Source organism: Dermochelys coriacea, chromosome 11 (genome assembly GCF_009764565.3).
Source record: "Dermochelys coriacea isolate rDerCor1 chromosome 11, rDerCor1.pri.v4, whole genome shotgun sequence".
Taxonomy (NCBI): domain Eukaryota; kingdom Metazoa; phylum Chordata; order Testudines; family Dermochelyidae; genus Dermochelys; species Dermochelys coriacea.
The window spans coordinates 39,659,814-39,682,699 of NC_050078.2; the positions used below are offsets into that span (position 1 = coordinate 39,659,814).

The following is a 22,886-nucleotide window of genomic DNA, read 5'->3' on the forward strand; positions in this document are numbered from 1 at the left end:
AGCGGAGTGGACGGCGGGGCTGACGCCGGCATCAGCTTCCCTCGCGGGGGTGCAGCGGGCCGGCTGGGAGCCCGGGCGATGAAGGGCCGCCCCAGGCGCCTGGAACCAGCCTCCCGGACTCCGCAGCAGCAGAGCGGGGCCCGCCCCGCAGACGGCCCGCTGGGAAGCCGCGCCCCCTTCCCGCCCCGCGCCGCCGGAGCCCCACGTGAGGTGAGGCGGGGCGGGGCCTGGGAGCCGCACGCTCGCGGGGGATGCTGGGGTTGCCCGGACTGGCGTCGAGCGCTCAGCGCAGCTTTTAAAGGCGGAGGGCGGGGCCGGCGGAACCAGAGGTCCGAGCGCGTGCGGTGCTGCCCTCGCCGGGATCCACGGCAGGTTTGTGGCTGAGCCGCGCGGCGGGAGCCTGGAGCTGCCGCCCTCTCGCCCGGTCGGGCTCGCCGCCCCCGGTGCTATGCGTAGCCCAGAGTCTCCCCCGGCCCGGGCCGCTACCAGCCCCACGTGCAGAGACCCCGGGGTCGGTCCTCCGCCGGTGGCGGCTGCGTGCGGTCTGGCGGGTCCCCGCGGCTCTGAGCTTTCGGTCTCCGGCTCATGCGGCTTTCGGCGCCGGCGTCTGCCCCGGGCCAGTGCCGGTGCCGCTTCGCGGGGCCTGGGCCGCTGTTCGTACAGCGCTGCTGGGTTTCCCAATAGGTGCGGCGGGCCTGGGCTGCGCTAGAGACGTAACCGTGTCTGAACCGGCGTGCGGCCGAACGGCACTACCGGGGCCGATGGTCCTGGCTGTGCGAACAACGAGCGGGAGCGTCACGTCGGCTCCGCGCAGCGCTGGACTGGTACGCGGCTAACGGCGGCGCGCCCCCAGGGAAAGCGCTGGGGCTGTCTCGGTGCTGCTGGGTTCCGGGGAGAAGCATCTTCGAGAACCGTGTGCTGGCCTAGCCCCTAGGGCTGTGTTGGGGGAGCCTGCCTGGCGTTAGTAGACTGGTCGCTTGGCCACGAGAGAGCTTTAACTGTGTTGTTTAACGTTGGTCAGGATGGGTTTAGGTCTAAACCACATGGTGGCTGACACCCCAAGGGCTGCTGCTAACTTCTGCACCGGTGCTCCTGCCATATTACCTCTAGTGGAGCTGCACTGATCATAGCGGGGGTAGGAAGCTTCAAGTTCACATGTGCTTTAACATGATTGCCCTTGTAGTGTAGATAAACTAAACTAAGTACTAAGGTTAATATGCTTGTATCAGTGCTTATAATGCAAACAGGGTCACAGATGTTGCCCACTTTGACTCTTTATTTATTTCCCTGATGTTAGTATTTCATATGGCACTCTGGCTGTTATCTTTCTGTGATTAATAATGCTACTGGATCTCAATCTCATGTCCTGTATGCTCTGGGAGTAAATGTATTAGCCTGAGCCATTTTAGAAAGCTATTAATGCTAACACACTAACAAGGGTGTATGCTGACTCAGTTTTACAGAGTAAAATTAGGCCTCTGTCTAACCACTGGCTGGTTAGTAATAGTGTTCCAATATGGTTGGGCTAATCTACTCTTGGGAGGGAAACTGTTAGCTGAATCCCTGTCATGCCAACAGCTTCATTAGTAGTGTGGATGGGACCTAAGTGCATTGGCTGTAACCAGTCACATTAGCTATAGTATACAATATAGCCTGAGAGACGTGAGCCTGCTAGGCAGGAATGAGTGGACAACAAAGAATATCTAACATCTTGGATAATAAAAAGGAGTACTTGTGGCACCTTAGAAACTAACAGACTTATTTGAGCATAAGTTTTCGTGAGCTACAGCTCACTTCATCGGATGCATTCAGTGGATCCACTGAATGCATCCGATGAAGTGAGCTGTAGCTCACGAAAACTTATGCTCAAATAAATCTGTTAGTCTCTAAGGTGCCACAAGTACTCCTTTTCTTTTTGCGAATACAGACTAACACAGCTGCTACTCCGAAACCTATCATCTTGGATAATGTAAATCTGGGTTTGTCTAAACCAGAAAGCTTTACTACTTGAAGTATATCAGTATATCTTAAAGCAGTAGCCCCTGGGTCCCTTTTAGCGTGGACTCGGGTATTCTGGTATAAAAGTGAATATACTGGTTTGGGAACTGAAATAAACTGTATGGTACAAGGCACTCTTATCCTGGTAAAATGTAACTGTAGACCAGCCCATACTAACTCCAGCCAGCTACCATATAGCTTTATGCTGTAATGGCTGACCATAGGATTTTCTCCTCTGATCTGCCTTAACCATTTATTGACATGACAAGATTGTGTTTGCTATCAGAATTGTTTTAGTACAAAACCATTGGCAGCTTGCCCAGATAAAAGACCCTATCCTGGTTTCTAATCAGAATCTGTCCAAAAGTGCACATCAAGTCTGCATATTAAATTCTGTATGAGGCCTTAATGTGAACTTGTTGCTCATGCACCATTTTCAAATGTGAACTGAAAAAGTAGTCAAGGAACATCAATTCATTTTTGATAGTGGAAAAGCACCTATCCTAATACAACAAGGTTGTCTACAGACTCAAGATTTTAAAAGTGCAGTTGAATGAAAGAATATGGAGTAGACTAAATGGAAGGATTAATAAAGACTTGTTAGCTTAAGTCAGCATAGCTACATTGGTCATGGCATAGTTATGCCGACCTAACCCGCAGTGTAGACACTGCCATATTGATAGAAGAATGCTTCAGTCGATGTATCAACCATCATTCAGGGAGGTGATGTTTCTACAGTGAAGGATAAAATCCCTTCCTTTGGTGTAGATGCATCTGTGCTGAAGGTATATGCTGGCATAACTATGCCTGTTTAGTTTCCAGAGATTCCTAATGGAATTGCAAATTTTGAGATCAGCGTGTTTCAACTAACATAGTGGAGTATTATGTTAGTTACTCCTGTGAAAGGAGTAGCATGCAGCCAGTGCATTCTGTGGCCAGGGAAATTGTAGCCGAGGAGCTAGAGACAGCGGAGGAAGAGAACTGGGCTGCGGTACACAGAGGAATTTTTTTTTTTTTTTAAAAACTATAAAAATGAAATAACTCTCAAGGAGTAAGATTGCTCAGTGCTACCTCAGCCACTCTTCACATTCTGAAAAGGCATAACTTAACTCCTTCTTCTTCTTGTGCCATCTCCACAATGTAACCTTAACTCTGTCCTCTTTGTGTATTGTCTTAACACACCCATGCACCCATTAGTATGCTACCTTTACAGATTCTCAGAGACTTTAAGGCCAGAAAGGACCATCATGATCATCTAGGCTTACCTCATGTGCGTTGCAGGCTACAGAACATCACCCATCGACTCCTATAGTAAGGCCATAACTTCTGAGTTACTGAAGTCCTTAAATCTTGGTTACACAGAAACCATCATTTACTCTAGTTCAAATCAGCAAGTGACCTGTTCCCCAAATTGCAGAAGAAGGCACCTTCCCCAGGCCTCTGGAAATCTGACCTGTGGAAAAATTCCTTCTGGATGCCAAATACAGTGACTAGTTAGACCATAAGCAGGTGGCTGAGACCAACCAGTTGGATACCTGGGAAAGAATTTTTTGTAGTAACTTGGAACCCGCCCTATCTAGTATCCCATCTCCAGCTTGTGGAGATATTTGCTAATAACAGTTACAGAGAAGTCATACGCTATTGTAGCTAATCTCATCATATCCCCTCCAATAAAGCTCAGTCTTAAAATGAGTTAGGTTTTTTGCCCCGCTACTCCCCTTGGAATTTCACTCCTCTGATGGTTAGAAACCTTCATCTAATTTCAAGCCTAAACTTGTTGATAGCCAGTTTCTATCCATTTGTTCTTGGGCCAGCATTGGCCCTTACTTAAATAACTCCTCTCCCTCCCTGGTATTTATCTCTCTGATTTATTTATGGAGAGCAATCAGATCTTCCCTCCTCCTTTGTTTTGTTAAGCTAAACAAGCTGAGCTCCTTAAGTCTCCTCTCATAAGGTAGGTTCTCCATTCATCTGATCAGCCTAGTAGCCCTTCTCTTCACCTGTTCAACTGTTTCAGTTTGAATTCACATTTCTTAAACATGGGAGAACAGAATTGCACACAGTATTCCATATAGTCTCACCGGAGCCTTTTATAATGGAAATAACTCTTCCTATCTCGATTGGATACATTTTGCCTGGGGCATCCTAGGATTGCATTAGCCTTTCTCACAGCATATTTGGTGGCTCATAGTACTGTAATGATCAACATATCAAGGTTTTCTTCTCTTCTGTTGCTTTCAACCATTACATTCCCAGCTTACAGCAAAAATGTTTTTTTTGTCAAAGTGCATGACTTTGCACTATTAAATTTCATCCCATTTCTATAAGTCCAGTTTCAAGGTCATCCAAAACTAGGCTATTCTGGTTCTCTATATTGGCAGCGAATCTCAACTTTCTACCATTGCTAAATTTTATTACACTCCCACTTTTTGTGCCAAGGTTATTAATGAAAATGTTCAATAAGATTGGTCCCAAGACTGATCCTTGAGGAACTCCACTAGTAATCTCCCTCCAGCCTGACAATTCACCTATCAGCATGACCCATTGTAGTCTCCCCTTTAATAAGTTCTTTATCCACCTTTCAATTCTCATATTAATCCCAGTCCAATTTAACTCATTTTCCATGTGGAACTGTATTACATTCTTTACAGATGTCCAGGAAGACTGGCTCTACTGCATTTTTTTTGTATAGAAAATCTGTTATCCTCTTGAGATCAGGTTGGTCTGGCGTATCTACCTTTTGTAAAACTGTACTGTATTTTATCCCAATTACTGTTTACTTCAGTCCTTAACTACTCTCTCTTTTAAAAATTGTTCTAAGACCTTGCATACAATTGAGGTCAAACTAAAGGGCCTATAGTTTCCCAGATCATTTGCCCCCTTCTCACCTTCTTAAATATAGGTACTGTATTTTGCAAGTCTCCAGTCATAAGGTTTGATTTCCAAGTTTATGGATTCATTAAAAATCCTTGCTATGGGCTTGCAATTTCATGTGCCCGTTCACTTGGATGGAGATTATCTGGGGCCCCTGATTTGGTCCCATTAAACTGTGAGTTTGGCTTCCACCTTGGATGTGGTAATTTTTACTTCCATATCCTTGTTCCCATTCAGCATCTCGCCGCTGCCCCAGATCTCATTACCCTTCTTAAAAATGGAAGAAAAGTATTTGTTTAGGTGCAGTGTTTAGTTGCATTCTCACTGCATTACAAGCTTCAGTGCCAGCAACATAACTCATAACCCTGACAAGAAGCCAGCCCAGCTGGAGCTTAAAGCACCACTTAACTTGAGCTAAAAGTTTGTATGGATCCAAGTTGGGTTATAGAGACAACACTTGAGTTATACGTTGAGCAAACAGTGCAATAAAGGGGAGAACAAACCTCTTTCTATAGGGAGCACCAGAAGAGGCTGGGTTTCTACTGTATGGTGCTCTGATACTTCTGCTTCCCTCTTCAGAGTAGTCAATGACCAGCTTCTTTCAAACTGGAAGAGGAGGCAGGGTTAGGAATTGTAAATAACTTCATCATACTCCTTAAAAGGTAGTCTAACCCAGCGTTTCTCAAATGCAGCCACATGTGACCATCAAGGGTTTTTCTTGAGACCACAACCTCCTGGGTGAGACTGGATTTTATTAAAATTTGTGTCAACATGATGGCATCAGGCTTCCTCTGAGATGCAGTTTTCTAAGCACTAGATGGCTAAATGCCTAAATCACTGTTGTATGTGGTATAGTTGTAGCTGTATCTGTCCCAGGATATTAAGAGAGACAAGGTGGGTGAGATTATATTTTACTGGACTAACTTCTTTGAGTGAGAGACGCAAGCTTTTGAGCCACACGCAACTATTCTTCAAACCTGAAGGTATTACCTTATCTGCCTTGTTTCTCTAAACCACTGTTGGAAAGAAGTGAAATTGCTTTGCCTCTTTTTTTTTTTTTTCCAGTGGATAATGCTGCATGTTGATTTGATATTTAAGTCTCATACACATTTTATTTATCTTGCATTCTGACTAACTCCTAACTTAGGTTCTGAGTTCATGTTCTAAGTTGATTGAAAGTTTTAAATGTATAAAGAATGTCAATTTTATTTTATATGATCTGGCTATTGCCCAAAATTAGGGATTTCATTTAATGAGTTTCTAGACTTGCAAAGTTTATGGTGAAGCAACAATACTAAGTAATATCAAACTCTGGTTTGTGAATTACAGGTAGCCAAAATGGCTGAAAATGGAGAGGGTGAAAGTATGTCTAACCTGGAAAACAAAATCTGTCAGCAAATTGAGGTATGTTTATTTTAACACTGGATGCTAAATCAGTTTCTCTCAATAGCTAAAATGTTAATTTTCTTAGGTATTCTAAACAAAAATGCTAAACCTAGTATTTAAACTTCAGTCTTCAAAACTGGTTCTAGAAATGCTTGTCTAGAAATGATTGTGGTTCCATGACAGTGTTTATTCTGTGAATTTACTAACAACTTAAATACTAGTCGCCTTACAAACTGGCAAGTTTATGGACTGTTAAACAAATCAAAATATTAACTTCTCTTATTGCAACTTTGGGAATCATTCCCTATGCATGCAAATAGAGAAAGGTATTTAATATGTTACAGTCCGAGCAAGGTTGTAAAGATGTCAGCTTTCTATTTATTACATTTAAGTTCTTCAGTGTCTTGATTTTTATCTGCTGTGATATCATATACCAGTGGCTCTCAACCTTTCCAGACTACTGTACCCGTTTCAGGAGTCTGATTTGTCTTGCGTACCCCCACTTCACCTCACTTGAAAACTACTTGCGTACAAAACCAGACACAAAAATACAAAAAAGTGTCACAGCAAACTTCTCCTGAAAAATTGTTTGCTTATTTTTACCATATAATTATAAAAAAATAAAATAATTGGAATATAAATATTGTACTTACATTTCAGTGTATAGTAGATAGAGCAGTATAAACAAGTCGTATGAAATTTTAGTTTGTACAGACTACTTTAGTGCTTTTTCTGTATCCTGATGTAAAACTAGGCAAATATCTAGATGAATTAATGTACCTCTTGGAAGACCTCTGTGTACCCCCAGGGTACATGTACCCTTGGTTGAGAACTACTGTGCTATACTATCCTGTAATTCTGTGGTGTTTTTTTATTGGAAAAAATACATTTGAATTACTGACTAAAGAAGACTTAGACATAAGGCATCAACTATCTTTATATCTCCTCATCACAAGATGTAAAGGTCTAAAAACTAAGTTTGAAAGTAGTAGACATAATAGATTAGTAGAAGTGTCCTTGTAGTGCTTTCTTAATCCACCCGTGTATTAGTAATACTGGAAGTGTTGTGAAATTCAGAGTAAATGCTGGGGTCGGGGGAGAACTGCCTAAACTAAAATGAGAAATCAACAGTGTTAATGTAACAATAGTAGGTTAAATTCACATAGAAGTATAACTTGATTGATTAAAAAATGCACAATATAACTGATGCTGGTATAGAATGATCAATGAAATATTTCCATGTTGACTCTTGCAGCATAAAATGTTTGACATTTGGATTATGACTTGTAGCAAGAGACTGCCCTTACAAACGATTCTACTGGCTAATTCAAAGTAGGCCAGGCAAATCCTTGAAGGAGCAGAATATTCTGTGGATTGTTGAACTGGGTCCAATTGAAATGAGAATGATAGTAAAACTGGCAAAATAAAAGCTCCAAAATAAAAGCTAATTAGAAGCTTCCTGAATGTGATATGAGTGGCCCATATAGAAGGTTCCTATTAGGACAAATACTACCTTTCATATTTGGTTTTTAAGACTAAAATGTAAAGCCATTAGGATACCAAGTTTGACTAACAATCAGACTAATTTGATCAGGTTGATGTCTAAATGCTATCAGAACAAAAGTCTCCATGTATTTGCTCAGCCAAGGCCATAGACTTTGTTCGTGTCTGAAACTCTTTACTACTGTCCCACAAGACAAGATCACTCTTTAGATGGTCAGTTACCTGCACTTAGATTTCTAGGAATCCAGTTAAATGGAGAATTTAGAAATTCTGAAGTTAGATATCTGCATAATTGAGTTAAAGATAAGTCCTATGATACTGGTGTAAAGGGGCATGCCGAACTTCCATTGGCTAGTTCATTACTGCATCAAGTCTCCATCAAATTATCTTTGCTTCAACAGTCTAGGACAAATCTGTCTTTATTTTTGCAGTACTATTTTGGTGATCACAATCTACCAAGAGACAAGTTCCTAAAGGAGCAGGTCAAACTGGATGATGGCTGGGTGCCTTTAGAAATAATGATCAAATTCAACAGGTAAAATGAAGTGCAAGTAACCTTTGGTGTCTGGGTGCCTTCCAAATAACCATACTGTCTGAATTAGGGGCCATGTGTCCTCAGTCTGTATGTACAACTCAAATCCTGATTGAGTAATGCTGGGGATGGAGTATGTGGACATGTTTGATATACTGTGTTCTTTCTCCATAGGTTAAGCAGTCTCTCAAAAGACTTCAATGTTATTGTAGAAGCACTGAGAAAATCTAAAGCTGGACTTATGGAAATAAGTGAAGACAAAACTAAAATCAGAAGATCTCCAAGCAAACCCCTCCCTGAAGTGAATGACCAGTATAAAAATGCAATTAAAAACAGATCTGTATATATTGTAAGCTTTCATACTCTACTGCATTACTTTCAGTTTATTACGTAAAAGGCTTTAACCCAAATGAAATTCTGGTTCTATTGCTTGGGTTTATTTTAATATAAAATGCGGTGTAGCATAAGTTTTAAGTAACTGATTTGTATTTTTCAGTCACCATACTGGTTTGTAATGATACTTTCTTTAATTGGAATGTCATAGCTTCTGTATCATGTAATTATTGGAAATTCAATTTTACTTTGCAGAAAGGCTTTCCAACAGATGCAACACTTGATGATATCAAAGAATGGCTAGAAGGTAAAGGCTCCGTAGAAAACATTCAAATGAGGAGAACATTGAGTAAAACATTCAAGGTAATTGTGTATCACAATAACTGTGCTTTGCTAGCTATGAAAAACGGGCTACTAGAGAACATTCCATTAATCTATTTAATTCTTAATATTCTCCAATTATTCAATAGGGATCAATTTTTGCAGTATTTGATAGTGTTGAATCTGCTAAGAAGTTCACAGAAATTCCAAACCAAAAGTACAAAGACACGGAACTGATTGTGCTTTTCAAGTAAGTCAACTTCATTTATGTTTGAACAGATGCCTGCGTTGCCATACAGGTCCAATACTGCTTGATTTGTGCAGGCTTTGCTGTTCCTCTGGAACAGTCTCTAATTATAAAGATGCTCTAGAGCTAGAAGTTTCTTTGGCTACTACAATCTTCTCTCAATAAAATGAAGGCTTTTTTTTTAAATAGGCTGCATTAACTTAATTTATACCTTTATTGAAGGGAGGAGTACTTTACAAAGAAGAATGAAGAGAGGAAACAAAACAAAGTAGAGGCTAAAGCAAAGGCAAAACAGTAAGCTAGGCTCTCGTTTAATAACTGAAGCACCTTACCTTATTTAGTTTAATTATATTCTAACCAACTCTGATCTGAACTCTTACAGGGAGAAAGAAGAAAAACAGAAGCAAGCAGAAGATGCTGAAATGGTATGTACCTCTTGAATGGTCTGGAAGGGTAGAATAAACAAGATTACAATGAATCTACTTTGGTAATTGTCAAGTCTGTTTTGATACTGTATGCTTTCAAATATCTGATAAGTAGTAAACCTACTTCTACCCTGTGTTTTTAGAGTAACCCTGTGTTCTAACATGGGTATAGGAGGGTGCCAAACATTACCCAAAATGTGAACACTCAGCTTGGAGTACCACTTTGCCTCCATAATCAAATCTGACCTCCCACCCAGAAGTACATCATATTTTTTCTCAAAGCCTAATTTTGTCAATTAAAAGATGTAATTTGCTTTTTACTATATAGAACAAATGTCACTATACATGGTTCCACAATTAGCACTGAATGGCTAGGAAATATGCCCAGGTAACATACCCTATATGAAGAAACAAGATGGGTGGGGGTGGGGAGAATGGCACGGATGAGCATTTTTAGTGGTACTGACAATCTTTGTGCATAGGTTTCAGCCCCAGGGCTAATGGCACATGGGTATCAAGGGTTGTGACTATCCTATGGAGAGTCTGGAAAAGGCTGAAAAAAGCAATGCCATGCAAGACTTCTAGAAACTTTTTTGTGCTTGGAGGTGCTTTGGTGTAAAAGTATGAGATATTTGGCCTGCTGGCAATACAGCTGGATCCATATCACTTGATCACTTCTCTGATCTCTTGTGGCAATCTTTTGAATACTATCTCCTTAATACAGCTCCCTGAAACTCTCCCCTTCAGTGCAAATCTCAAATTCTAGTTGCCTTATTTTTTTTAACAAAGTTCTCTTGTATTTAGAAATCACTGGATGAAAAGACAGGATGCTTGCTGAAATTCTCTGGCGACCTAGAAGATCAGACTTGCAGAGAAGATCTTCATGCAGTTTTCTCTGACCATGGAGAAATTAAATGGATAGACTTTGTCAGAGGGGCAAAGGAGGTCAGAAGGCTCTCAGAAGAGATGTTACTTTTGTCTATGTGAAATTTGTCTGGTATCTGAATGCTGCTTAAGTGCCTGATGGTTAACTTAGCAACGGTATGCTAGGCCTTCCATTGGGGACTTATGGAATGCAGAATTAGTTTTTCTTCAGTTTTCTAGAGTAACTACTATTAGAAAGTGGTCTGAAATAAAAGGTAAAAGCATTAATGTGACTCTCCTCCTGCTGAGTTACACTTAGACTATGGCTAAAGTAAGGACATGCTAACCTAGAGCCACAGAGGAGTGCACACTGATATGGGAGTTTGCATAAAACAAAGACTAGACTAATGATCTCAAACAAACCAGTTATTAAATGCAACATCACTGATTGCTGGGAGAGTAGAGAGATTATGCAGAGGAAACCTTGGCCTTTTTCTTATTCAACCATCAATGTGCTTAGCTAAGCATATCGCTGTCCATAGGAAGTGCACATGCAGTTATCTAAGGGCTTTTAAAATCTGGGGGCTGGTATTTTTAGGCTCAAATGTTAAATTGACATGAATTCTGGGTCAGTTAATACTCTTGAGTCTGAAAATGATGAAGCACTAAACCTGTTAATATATATGTTATTTTCAAAACCATATGGGCTAGAAATTTATTCTAAATGAGTTTGCAAACTGCAGCATCTGAGTCTGGCAGGAGACCTGGGGATACCTGACACTCCAGCTACAGTCATATTAATGCTTTTGCACTGGCAAGAGTCCATAACGCAAAGGGTGCTTGTTTCTGTGTTTAGGGGATTATCCTATTTAAGGATAATGCAAAAGAAGCTCTGGATAAAGCCAAAGAAGCAAATAATGGGAACTTACAGTTGCGCAACAAAGATGTCATATGGGAGGTGCTGGAAGGAGATGCAGAGAAAGAAGCATTGAAAAAAATCATGGAGGGTCAACAAGAATCATTAAACAAATGGAAAGCAAAAGGTGACTTTTTCCCTGACTAATTTGAATACCACTTGGATAACTTTCATGGAAGTTCTGTTATCTTAACGTGAACTTGTCAGATGGTGCATGCACAGAGTTGTATGATTTTAGATTAGTAAATGACTAATTTATGGTTCTTAAAAGATCCTGAACTATCTTGTACAACTTGACAGGTCGCAAATTTAAAGGTAAAGGAAGAGGTGGCAAAGTACCCCAGGGCTCACAGAACAAAGGGAAAGTACAGTTCCAGGGCAAGAAAACAAAATTTGAGAGTGAGGATGAAGGTGAAAACACTAAAACAGGTAAGCTATTTTGTGCATGAGAGGGAGTAGTTCACATGCTGCTGGGAAGCAACCCTTTGATGCAATGTCTGTGTGTATAGAGAGAAGACTGAACAAATAGTAGTTTCTTGTATTTTCTAGAAACTGCTCAAGAAATCTGAGATTTTCAAAATATGGTTTATCATATGCTATTAAAGTTTTTGTTCCCTCCCAGCACGATTTTCCTGATCATTCAAATTTAATCATGTTCACAGGGACACCTAACTGATGCCTCTGTGGAGGTCTGTCAAATGAATGACTGAACTGGTACAGAAACGGACATATTCCTCTGCAGAGTTGAACGTTTACAGGGCAATTCAAAGCAGCTTTCAATGAAGAGATACTGTCCTTAGTCCTCCATTTGCTTAGCTCTACACAGCTGTTACAGTAAATTATTCATCATTTTCCAAGTAAATGAATGCCCTTACCTCAGTATGGTAGAAGAAACCTTTGTCTGTTAGCCATAGCCTAGAGCAATGGTTCTTAACTCTTCCATATTGTGGGCTGTCTTCCCTTCCTGTTGAGATTTGGTGCCTGACTAAAGGAAAAATATGGTATCTTCCATTGTTGTTTGAAGTGTTGTGGTAGCTGTGTTGGTCCCTGGATACTAGAGAGATGATGTGGATAAGGTAATATCTTTAATTGGACCAAATTCTGTTAATCCAATAAAAGATATTACCTCACCTACCTTGTCTCTCTAAATGACCAATACTGTTACTGTTTTTCAGACTGGAAAAGTTCTGGGTGCTCCTGTTTAGTTAATTCCCCCTGCTATGTGGTCCAAAGCTGCTGGAAACAAATCATGAATGGGTGATTCGTCATTGTTACTTAGTAGCTGTGGATCACCTGGAATTGTTCCATAGGCAATATGTGAAGTACTAATTTCAAGGCAACCTGTTTGTAGGTAGCAGCCTGAAAGATTGAATGTCTCTTGAGCTGGATAGGAATAGTTTTGAAAGTAATATCAAACTTCACTAGTCCCATAAGTTTCTGTCTATATTAACTCTTCCAGGGCCAGCAAGTCCCAAGAAAAGACCACTAGAAGAGGCTGAAAAAGAAGAACCTGTATCAAAACAGCTGAAAACAGAAAATGGAGCTGGAGATCAGTAATACTGTTTTAAAAAGCACTGAGTTTTTATTAATCCATTTTAAATAGGTTTTAAGACAGTCCTCAGTTTGGAAATTTTTCAAAGGAAAACCTTATTAAATCCACTTCAATATCCACCTGTAATGAGAGGAAAGCTTTTTTTATTTTGTGATTTCCCCCCCCCCCCCAGATGCATGCTTACTTAACATGCCAACTTGAATATTTTTTTATATTTATAGTTTTGCTTATACTGTCCAATCCTCTCAGTATTTCTCGCATTTGAGTCAAATGTATAAAGGGATGGTTTATCCCTGAATCTGACTGTAATTTTGAAGTTGTATGAAAAACACCAATAAAATTCCATATTTAAAAATCATGGACTGTTGAATGCTAGCTTCAAACTTATTAATGTTAGTGGACAGAACTCCTGTCAAAGCACAAATATGTGCACACTACTTAGTCAAACTGTTTCCTGATTAGCATAAGGATAGCTTCAGTGGGATAAAACTCTTTTAGTCCCTCACTATGGAGAAAATATCTAGCCAAATGCAACTCCAAGTGGTACATACACAATCAAAACTGCCACTGATGCTACAATTTTTGGTGTCTGACTCTGCCTTCATATTACACCTAGTCTCATCAAGCCTTGCATCTTATTTCCAGGTTACTGCTGAACTATACCATCTTTCTGATCAGACTCTTATCCAGGTCCTCCACTCTGTGAGACTTCTGTGACCTCCCCTTTAACCTTCTTGGCATCCACCTTGTTCCCCTTGGATCCATTCTAAATGTAACCTGTTCTAACCAGGTGATCGTCTCCTCTCCTTCCAAAAAAACAACAAACCAAAAACCCCAAACATATACTACTTCCACTTTGTGAACTACAAAGTTTTGGTCCTTTATTTGTAACTCGTATCTTACATCACATTGCTGCTTCTGTTGTGTCCTACTCTGCCATCCCTTAACTGCCTGTTCCCACCCGCTCTTGTTGCTTTTGTCCACGCTGCCCTTATGCATGGTACACCCTCACACTTGTCCAAAGTCACGACCCTTCCTTTAACAGTAAAATCCTGGCCCCTTCTGAAGTCAAATGGAATTCTGCTATTGCATTCAATGGGGGCAGGATTTCACCCCAGTCAATTTGTAGGTGGGAGCAAGTAGAGCTTAGACCAGGGTGGGCAAATTTTTTGGCCAGAGGGCCACATCAGGGTTGTGCAACTGTATGGAGGGCTGGGAGGCAAGGCTGTGCCTCCCCAAACAGCCTGGCTCCCACCCCTGCTCAGAATCCCTGACCCCTCCAACTCCTTGACCCCTGACTGCTCCCGTCCCAGGACCCTCCCAGTCCCCTGACAGCCACGACCCCATCCACACCCCTGCCCCATATCCAATGTCCCCGCCCCCTTACCACGCTGCGCTGCCTGAGAGGAGCAGTGGGCCAGAATGCAGCCTGCATGGCGGTGGGGGAGGGGCTGGGGGCTAACCTCCCTGGCTGGGAGTCAGGGGCTGGGTAGAATGGTCCTGCAGGCTGTATTTTGCCCACCTCTGGTTTAGACAGTCAACTTATTTGATACATGGAAACATGTAGCTTCTTGCACCCACTTGCTAAGTCTTAATTAGATTAATTCAGGGCCTTAGTGTGGTAAATCATAGGCAAGATCTGAGCCTAAATGCTATGTAATACAAACACAATCCTTCAATAGAATTCTTTATGCTAGAGGTACTAACTACAATGGTCTCCACCCATCTAGAAGAGGGTTAGAGACAACTTAACTTTTCTGGAATGTTTCTACTTCACCAACTTCAATTATACCCTAACTTGCTCTGTAGCAAAGCATATGACATCAATCCTGAAACCAAATGTGCAAATGAGTTTGGTAACAATACTAAACTAAGTCACAAGTGCAGCTCTAACCCCTTTGTAGAACGTCCAGCACACGATTAGGCACTACTCCAATGCAAGTTAAACTAAATTCAGACTTCAGTATTAAACTAATAGCCAATTACCTATAAATTTCAGATACAATTTCCTAATTTAATATGGGATTAGGAAAATACTTACAGAAGACTTCTTATGAAACTTGTATGATGCCGGTAAATCATATCTAAGTTCTGTGAAGAGCATAGAGAACACCTGTCATACTAAAATCACTTAGTTGCTCAGTGGTGTTCAACAAACTGTACTATACTACCTTGATCGCTTTTTTGTTGCCAGCAACTAAAACTGTTTGGCTTTTCATTTATTCAGTCTTCATCTGCCTGTTCTTGAGCTCTGGACTGATTACTGAATGCACATTAATACCAGAACAGGCACTTTCATATTAGCAAGTTTGTTTCTAGAAGGAAATTGCTACTAGATAACCATCACAAAACAAGTATGACAATGAAGGAACTCCGCATTCTACTGCTGTATAAATATTGCATTATGTCTTCCCCCCCCTACATTCTTCACTCCTTTGTCATTAAAGTAGGGCACAAGTCTTGAAACAGCCACCAAAATTTGGAGATCAGAAAAATTGACAGCTCAAATTGAGGACTAAGGGAATGCAGGAGCAGTGAAAGGTAAAACGTTGACAATGCTTTGAGGTGGGGTCTGCTGCCTTCTCTGATGACAGAACTGCTCCTATTTCAATACTAAATCTTGTCCAGTTAAGACCAAATTGGTGCAACTTTTGAGAAGTTTTTCCTGACTATATCCAGAATATTTGCTTTACTTTCTGATCAACCAGGACATCTTTCATCATTAGAGGTGTTTGTCCTGGGGGCAGAAGAATCTACAAAACTTCCTATTTCATTAGTTTAGACCTCTTATCACTTGCTCCTTATAGTTTGTTTTACTCCCCACTCCACCAGTTTTTCATCCCAATAGATCATATTTTTAAACTAGCTCCTGATGTGCTACATTTGAATAGTAGCTGGTTCTGGAGGCTATTACCAACTAACAGAGCATTTTATACAAATATGTATGTACAATATAATCTTACCTGCTATAACTTCCATCTTCACTTTCCATTCATCTGCTTTCTTTTGAATATGCTGAACATAAGAAAATAGTCCATGAATTTAGTTCCAATTAGTTTATGGCATTTTGAGGAAACCCCATTAAAATAGTAACTACGATGTTTTATATTTTAAGTGTACTTGAGTTTTGAGTTAAGTATTAATCTGTCTGACATCTACATTCTCCGGCTTCAAGGCGAATATTCTACCTTAAGTCATTCTCACACCAAGTATCAGAGTAGCAGCCGTGTTAGTCTGTATTCACAAAAAGAAAAGGAGTACTTGTGGCACCTTAGAGACTAACAAATTTATTAGAGCATAAGCTTTCGTGAGCTACAGCTCACTTCATCGGATGCATTTCGTGGAAAAATCACACCAAGTAATTACTAAGGCTCCAAAGACAGAACTCCAACCAGAGTCTTTTTTTTTTTTTTTTTTTTTTTAAAGATGTATGTATACCCACTCAAGTATTAAGCACTATAAATTAAGTATCTTAGTTTTCAAACACCCAAGGCACAGGCATTCATCTTGGCTACTGAATCCATACTTGATCTTACAGAAACAGTGGAAGATTAGAGTGCCACTTACAGCTACTTAGTGCTTAATCGGCTGAAGTCAAGGACTTACTTTTCGTGTTGAAGTTTTGTGTAGGGAATATACAGCTGTTTGTGCCATTTGCAAAGCTACCTTCAGAAAAGTCATATCCATTCCTGTAAAAAGAGGATCCAAGCTGCAGTTAAAACCTTAATTGTCTGCATTTATTTAATTTCATACTTAGGTGTCCTTACTTTTGTATAAAGGGAAAGGATAGCATAATTTTAAACCTAATAATTGCAGTTATGCTTGCTAGTCTGTACATTTTGAAAAGCAGCGTTGAGTACATAAAGGCACTGAAGAGAGGGTGTGTATTTCCATATTTTTCCTAATTGTGGTGTGTAGCATAAGTGTAGATAAGTTTAATTGTATATAGCAATATACAAAAGAACTACTAGTTCAATTAGTTATTAAAGGCCAATTATCATAAAACTTTAACACCATTTGCTGAAATGATTCAACTTAACCAAGGACTTTACATATGGCTCACATGTGGCTGTGTCTACATCACAAAATGGGCAAAGGAGTAACTGTCTCTAAGATCCCATATAGAACAACAAAGGTTTTGCCACTTTAAAATTTATTATAAAGGAAATCTTCATCTGCTAATATTTCATTCTTAAAAGTAAGTAGGAATATTATAATTGCTTTTTAGAATTACCAACCTTTATTATGCTTAGTACCAAAAGGAGGATTCATGATTACTGTGTCAAAAGTTTTTGACGTTCTGGCAGCTAAAGAACATACATCGCACTGAATCATGTCAATATTTGTGAGCTCAAACTCTTCTGCATTTCTACTAAATATTTCCAGGGCATCTCCATCTACGTCAAACCCCACACACAACCTGGAAAATGAAAAACAATCAACAAACTGCACTATTTTTACTTTAAAAAGATGTGGTACATTTTTTTCAGAAGGCTCATTTCTAAACACAGTCATATTTGTTCCCACTCTAAAGTTCTGAGAGATGTGCCTAAAGCAGAACATTGTTATCTTCTTCATGAGTTAGAACAGTGATATATATATTTTAGAAGTAAATTACTAAAAGGAATGTAAGTAGTGAAGCTTTTTATTTAAGAATTTTTTGAACAGGATATGAATAATAGTTTGGAGAAAATATTTTCTAAATTATGAAGATGTTTCTAATAAATAATTCTCTATTTTAAATATAGAGCAATTGCCCCTATTACTTGTTATTTGCCTGCTCATACAGTGGCTAGATCTACTTAAATGTGTGGTCATGCACCCATTTTTAGTTAACTAAATAAAGTACAGTCTAATATTGGTCACATTCTTAATCTTATCTCATTTAATTCTACACGGGAAAGAAACTAAGAGAACTTGGGTGTTATACACCTACCCTGCTCCTAACATTACACTTCCGATGCTGAGTACACCACAACCACATCCTAGATCTGCAACCACCTTGTTTTCAATATCATCAAAAGTGTTGTGAATTGTATAAAGCATACAGGCTGAAAAATAAGAGATTATAGGATAAGAACAAATAGGCAGTTGACAAGTCAATGTATTATTTTCTTGTCTTTCAGAAAGCTTTGAAGCAGATTCAAAATTAAGCAAGGACACATAGGCTATGGTAGATGATACAGGAACCAAGCTATACACAAATCTAGTGATCCTAGTAAAATACACATTCTTGTTTATGTATGGAAACAAAAAATGAAGAGTAAGAAAGAATCTAGATCACTGGTCTTACATGTTGGTCTCATATGTACAACAGTGTATTCTTTGTAATTATGGAAAGGAAATTTTGTTTGTGATGGTTCTATAGTGGAAATGGTATTTTATAATTACTCAGATTGAAAGATTGATATTAAAACTAGGAGCCGTGTTTCTGTGTTCTTAATACCTGACGCAAACTAACAGTTCTTTTCAGGTCAAATCAGAAAGTTTTCTGCACCCTACATCCTTAACTTTAAAATCCATTTATTAGATTTAATTGTTAGAGATATTAGAGACATTTACTGAAACAAATGCATTAGAGTTTCTCTTTAAGCTATCTCTGGCAATAATGCAAAAGCCTCTAATGAATTTATTACTCTCTTAGGACACGCACACAAAATAAACATCTAGAAACAAAAAAACATTTAGCAGATTTAAATTTTTTTTTTTTTTACAGTTTAAGTATTGATACAGTTTTGGCAACAGAAAACTGAGAATCTACAACAATTTTATGTTTAATCTCTACCTGCAATGTGTGGTCGTGTTGGATACTGTTCAAGAAGTAATTTTGGATGCTCAAAATCATCAACTTGCTGAAGATGGCTTTCTAGTTCCTTAAGTTTTAATTTCTTCATGTTTGTTTATTCAACTAAAAAAAAATTAGTTTATAACCAGGCATAGTTTGCACTATTAAAATTGTTCTTATAGTTACACATAAAATACAAAAACTTAAAAAAACTAATTAAAAATAAACATACATTAAAAAAACACATCCTGTTTCTCAGACTTACCTTTTTATGTATATAGCATACAAGCGTGACTTAATAGATCATACAGTTGGCAAAAACCAAAACCAGCCCCCCTACAGTCCTGTTTGGCTAATGAGCGCACACAAGTATTAACTTCAATGGCAGCTGCAGATGTTCAGTGCCTTGATGCATAGGCCCCATAGCGAATGCTATGTCTGCATCTAGCTGGAAAAAGTCATGTAAATATGATGCATCTGCAAGCTGACTCCTTTTCCCATCAATTAGCAATTTATCCCAGAACAACAATTGAGTGCTGTGAACATTAATTAGTTAATGCTAGTAGGGGTCTTGGATTAAATAAAGTTATATATAAATATTAACTATAACAACATTGAGATTAATTATAAAAAAATTGGTCTGAAGCAGGTTTTCTGCATCCTCACCTGTGTGAAGAGCCAGAAGAATGTATCCTCTCCCTCTGGGGCTCTAGTGGCTCAACTACTCTCTAGGGCTACCGAAACTGAACTCTCTTCACAGCCCCCCTCCCCGCCCATCAGCAGAACTGAACTCTCTCCACAGACGCCCCGCTCCCTACCCACTGCAAAGCATTCAGGGCAGGGCGCTCCTGTCCTGGGGCTGCCTCCTGCGTCTTTGCACAGCGCCCAGCACCCAGCACAAGGCCCGCTCCCCGGCCCGGAGCCCGCCACCCACTTCAGCCCACCTCCTCTTCGCTCTGCACAGTGCGGCACGTTAACCCGTCCCCTATGCATGCACATAAGAAACTGAGACCAGCGCTGTCAGTTCCACCCAGGTACTAGCAGCGTTGTAGCCTGCCCAGAGCACCTTTCCTTTCCTGCTTTCTTGTGTGCAGTGGTGTTGTAGTCCTCTTTGTGTCCCAGGCTATTAGAGAGCCAAGATGGGTGAGGTAATAGCTTTTATTGGACCAACGTCTTTTGCCCCCCCCCCCCGAGATAAACTTTAAAGCCCTTGAATGGTTCCTTGAAATATGTGTTAAGTCAGCGGTTCTCAAACTGGGGGTCAAGACCCCTGAGGGGGGTCACAAGCTGTCAGCCTGCACCCCAAACCCTGCTTTGCCCCCAACATTTATAAATAGTGTTAATATATTAAAAAGTGTTTTTAATTTATAAGGGGGGATCACACTCAGTGGCTTGCTATGTGAAAGGGGTCACCAGTACAAAAGTTTGAGAACTACTCTGTTAAGTACGTGCGCAAACCCAGTAGTTCTCCAACTTTTCTATTGGAGACCCCTTGCACACAGCAAGCCTGAGTGCAACTCCCCCTTATAAATTAAAAACACACTTTTTATATTTAAGACTAAATAAATGCTGGAGGCAAAGTTGGGTTTGGGGTGGAGGCTGACAGCTCACAACCCCCACATAATAACCTCCTGACATCTGAGGGATCAACCCCCAGTTTGAGAACCCCTGTGCTAACCACTCTGTTCCACCTGTATTAGCTGACACTCTGAGTACATTTCCCAGACCTGAAGAGGAGCTCTGTGTGAGCACCATAGCTGGTCTCTCTCAGCACCACAAGTTGGCCCAATAAAAGATATTTCCTCACCCACCTTATCTTCTCTGCTTTGCTCCTTCTAGACACAGCAGAAAGAAATGGAAGCGATCACCCTGTGAGCCTTTTAGCTGGCAGATGGAGAGGAACACTCTCCTCCTTTGCTGGTTTGTTCTCTCTTAGCTGAATTGAAATTGGGCTTTGTGAAGGATACATGATAACCACTCTTTAACCACACATACAAAAAGGCAGAGAATGCACCTGTAATTGAATACATATTCTTGCAAATGCGTATTTGTGGGAGTTAAATACGTGAAGATACTACTTTTTTCCTTATTTTTCCAGCAAAGTGCAAATGTTCAATGTTTTGCAAAACACTTGCAGGTACAGCTTTCTCTTTGTCCAACAGTTTACTGACCAATAAATGTCTGCAACATAATTTTAGTTCCAGTATTTCAAAGCAGTGACTCAAGAGCTATTAGGTAGATTTGAATTCCTCCCAGGTCACCATTTCCCTAGCAACCATCTCTTTATTTCATATCATAGCCGTTGCTTAGCACCAGATTTTAGTGACCAAAACATTGGCAGCTCCTTTGTCTATTAGAAAGACTGTCATCTTTTAATAAATTGGATTTAAATGTTTTTACAGTCATCTGCAGTTCCTTTCTAGAATTTGGGGGAAAAATATCATGCTGATTGTACATTATTCCTTGGGTTTTATGTCCCTAATGTACCAAAATACAAGACGCATTCGTTTACTTTACTGATGGAGTACGCCAGCAGGAGAGTTAGAGAAACAAGTAATATCTTTTAGTATCTTTTTCAGCTTTGTGACATTCTCACTTCCTTGCCCAGACCTGAAGAAGAGCCCTGTGTAGCTTGAAAGCTTGTCTCTTTCACTGACAGAAGTTGGTCCAATAAAAGATATTACCTCACCCACCTCTCTAATATCCTGGGACCAACACAGCTACAACACTGCAAGTAGAGAAGCGGACAGCCCTAGGAATAATGTTGCAAGACCAGCAGAGGGTGTATCCACCTTGTTAGGTTTTGTTTATTTGTTTTGTTTATTTGGCAGGCCAAATAAAATGTAGGTCTATTTTTGTTAAGGCAACATTTTTTTTTTTTTTTATAAAACTTGTTATCACTCAATAGTAAATTTAATTAGAGCTAATATTGCTTCAAAAGTATTGTAGCCAACAGTTGTAAATTTAAAATATTATAATCCTGAGGACTTTCCCCCTTAATGTGTAAAAATGTAGAGTCCTGTTCCTGTAGTTTACAGTGCAGAGCTCCACACGGATACAGCAGTAGTCTGCTCTGTACTGTAAATTGCAGGATTGGCACCTATGGATGCTCAAATTTGATTTGTGGTTTCATTTACTTAATAGTAACAGTGTTCCTTCATTATTTATTTTTTTATTTTTAAGAGCCTAAAAATGCTAGCAATTTCACAAAACAAGTAGAGGCATAAATCCAGCCTTTATCATTTTAATGGGATTACGCATGTGAGTAAACACATGCGCAAGTGTTTGCAGGTTTCTTGCTTTACTGTTCACTTTTTATTCTCTGTTAACATTTCATTCAATGTGGACAATGAAAATAGGCTAGCCAGTTTCACTTTTGTTTCTGGTCATTTTCGTCTTTCAGCTTGGAAGGCAGGGCCCAGATCCTGCAAGTTTATAAACAGATTCATCTCTAGGGATGAACTTGCATATTAAGGGCCCCATTCAGCAATCACAACAGTGCAATGTTTAAATCCAAACAAAATGGTTTTTACTTGAAAATTAAAAATAATTAAAACATTTCTATTAGTATAGGTTTGTATAATCTTTCTAGAACTATTGTTTTTCTCCATAAATACCATGGCAGAATGCAATTGATACAGCTATCCCAAGTGACCAGTATATATATTGAAGTTTGGATGGGCTAGGATCACACAGAGGAGGTAATATTATCATCATTTTGGTCAAAACTTGTATCCATTATTTTTGCTTAAACAAACGATTACAGTGAAACCTGCGCAAGGCACCTCCCTAAGCAATCTTCTGCCTTAAGCGCCTATCTCACAATATCGCTGAAACCAGGGTTCCCCTTATTTTGCGCTGAGAGTCTCAGATGAGAGACGCTGTAAATACCAGGCCAAACATGAGGATGGGGCTAAAGGACACGACAATGTCCCTCTTCAAAAGTTCCTGGGAAGTTACCTCCGTGGGTGGCCTCTGCCCAGGACGTGCTCATCAGCGCAGGGGCTGTCTGAGAGGCAGGAGGGTGCCCGAGAAAGGCGGGCGGGCGGCGGCGGCGGCGGCCCAAGCCAGGGCCCGGGAGGAAGAGGAGGGACAATGTCAGGAGGAGGCAGACGCGGGGCGGGGGGAACGGGCGCCTTGCGGCGGGCAC

The 22,886-nt window shown here is 40.2% G+C and overlaps 2 protein-coding genes across 9 annotated transcripts; one reads left to right on the forward strand and one right to left on the reverse strand.

Annotated features, from left to right (window-relative positions):
* The first annotated feature begins 241 nt into the window (after positions 1-241).
* On the forward strand, positions 242-13,321 carry SSB (small RNA binding exonuclease protection factor La). Of its 4 annotated transcripts, XM_043505249.1 has the most exons (13): positions 267-372; positions 4,650-4,716; positions 6,202-6,276; positions 8,193-8,296; positions 8,468-8,642; positions 8,882-8,989; positions 9,097-9,197; positions 9,417-9,488; positions 9,577-9,619; positions 10,424-10,564; positions 11,340-11,526; positions 11,700-11,828; positions 12,859-13,321. In XM_043505249.1, the coding sequence occupies exons 3-13, from the start codon at positions 6,211-6,213 to the stop codon at positions 12,954-12,956; spliced, it is 1,224 nt and encodes a 407-aa protein (XP_043361184.1). In that variant the 5' UTR covers positions 267-372; positions 4,650-4,716; positions 6,202-6,210; the 3' UTR covers positions 12,957-13,321. The 4 variants fall into 4 exon arrangements, with proteins under 4 accessions (XP_038278745.1, XP_043361184.1, XP_043361185.1 ...); XM_038422817.2 differs by lacking the exon at positions 4,650-4,716 and having other exon boundaries at positions 242-372; XM_043505250.1 differs by lacking the exon at positions 267-372 and adding an exon at positions 673-1,728 and having other exon boundaries at positions 1,813-6,276.
* On the reverse strand, positions 12,957-22,878 carry METTL5 (methyltransferase 5, N6-adenosine). Of its 5 annotated transcripts, none has more exons than XM_038422819.2 (8): positions 22,697-22,832; positions 18,737-18,859; positions 17,888-18,002; positions 17,190-17,371; positions 16,558-16,640; positions 15,915-15,966; positions 14,993-15,042; positions 12,957-13,071 (listed from the first exon to the last, which is right to left on the reverse strand). In XM_038422819.2, exons 2-8 carry the CDS (start codon positions 18,843-18,845, stop codon positions 13,018-13,020), a joined length of 645 nt encoding a protein of 214 aa, XP_038278747.1. In that variant the 5' UTR covers positions 18,846-18,859; positions 22,697-22,832; the 3' UTR covers positions 12,957-13,017. The 5 variants fall into 5 exon arrangements, with proteins under 5 accessions (XP_038278747.1, XP_043361186.1, XP_043361187.1 ...); XM_043505251.1 differs by having other exon boundaries at positions 22,584-22,805; XM_043505252.1 differs by lacking the exon at positions 22,697-22,832 and adding an exon at positions 19,403-19,533.
* Between the last annotated feature and the right edge of the window lie 8 nt (positions 22,879-22,886).

What these genes read in the sequence shown, in the direction of transcription:
- SSB (XM_038422817.2), top strand. Translation starts at nt 6,211, where the DNA reads ATGGCTGAAAATGGAGAGGGTGAAAGTATGTCTAACCTGGAAAACAAA. An exon ending in GAACTGATTGTGCTTTTCAA is followed by an intron (nt 9,198 to 9,416) that starts GTAAGTCAACTT and finishes CCTTTATTGAAG; the next exon opens with GGAGGAGTACTTTACAAAGA. An exon ending in AGGTGAAAACACTAAAACAG is followed by an intron (nt 11,829 to 12,858) that starts GTAAGCTATTTT and finishes TAACTCTTCCAG; the next exon opens with GGCCAGCAAGTCCCAAGAAA.
- METTL5 (XM_038422819.2), bottom strand. Translation starts at nt 18,845, where the DNA reads ATGAAGAAATTAAAACTTAAGGAACTAGAAAGCCATCTTCAGCAAGTT. An exon ending in ACAAAACTTCAACACGAAAA is followed by an intron (nt 15,967 to 16,557) that starts GTAAGTCCTTGA and finishes TCTTATGTTCAG; the next exon opens with CATATTCAAAAGAAAGCAGA. An exon ending in AGTTTCATAAGAAGTCTTCT is followed by an intron (nt 13,072 to 14,992) that starts GTAAGTATTTTC and finishes CTCTCATTACAG; the next exon opens with GTGGATATTGAAGTGGATTT.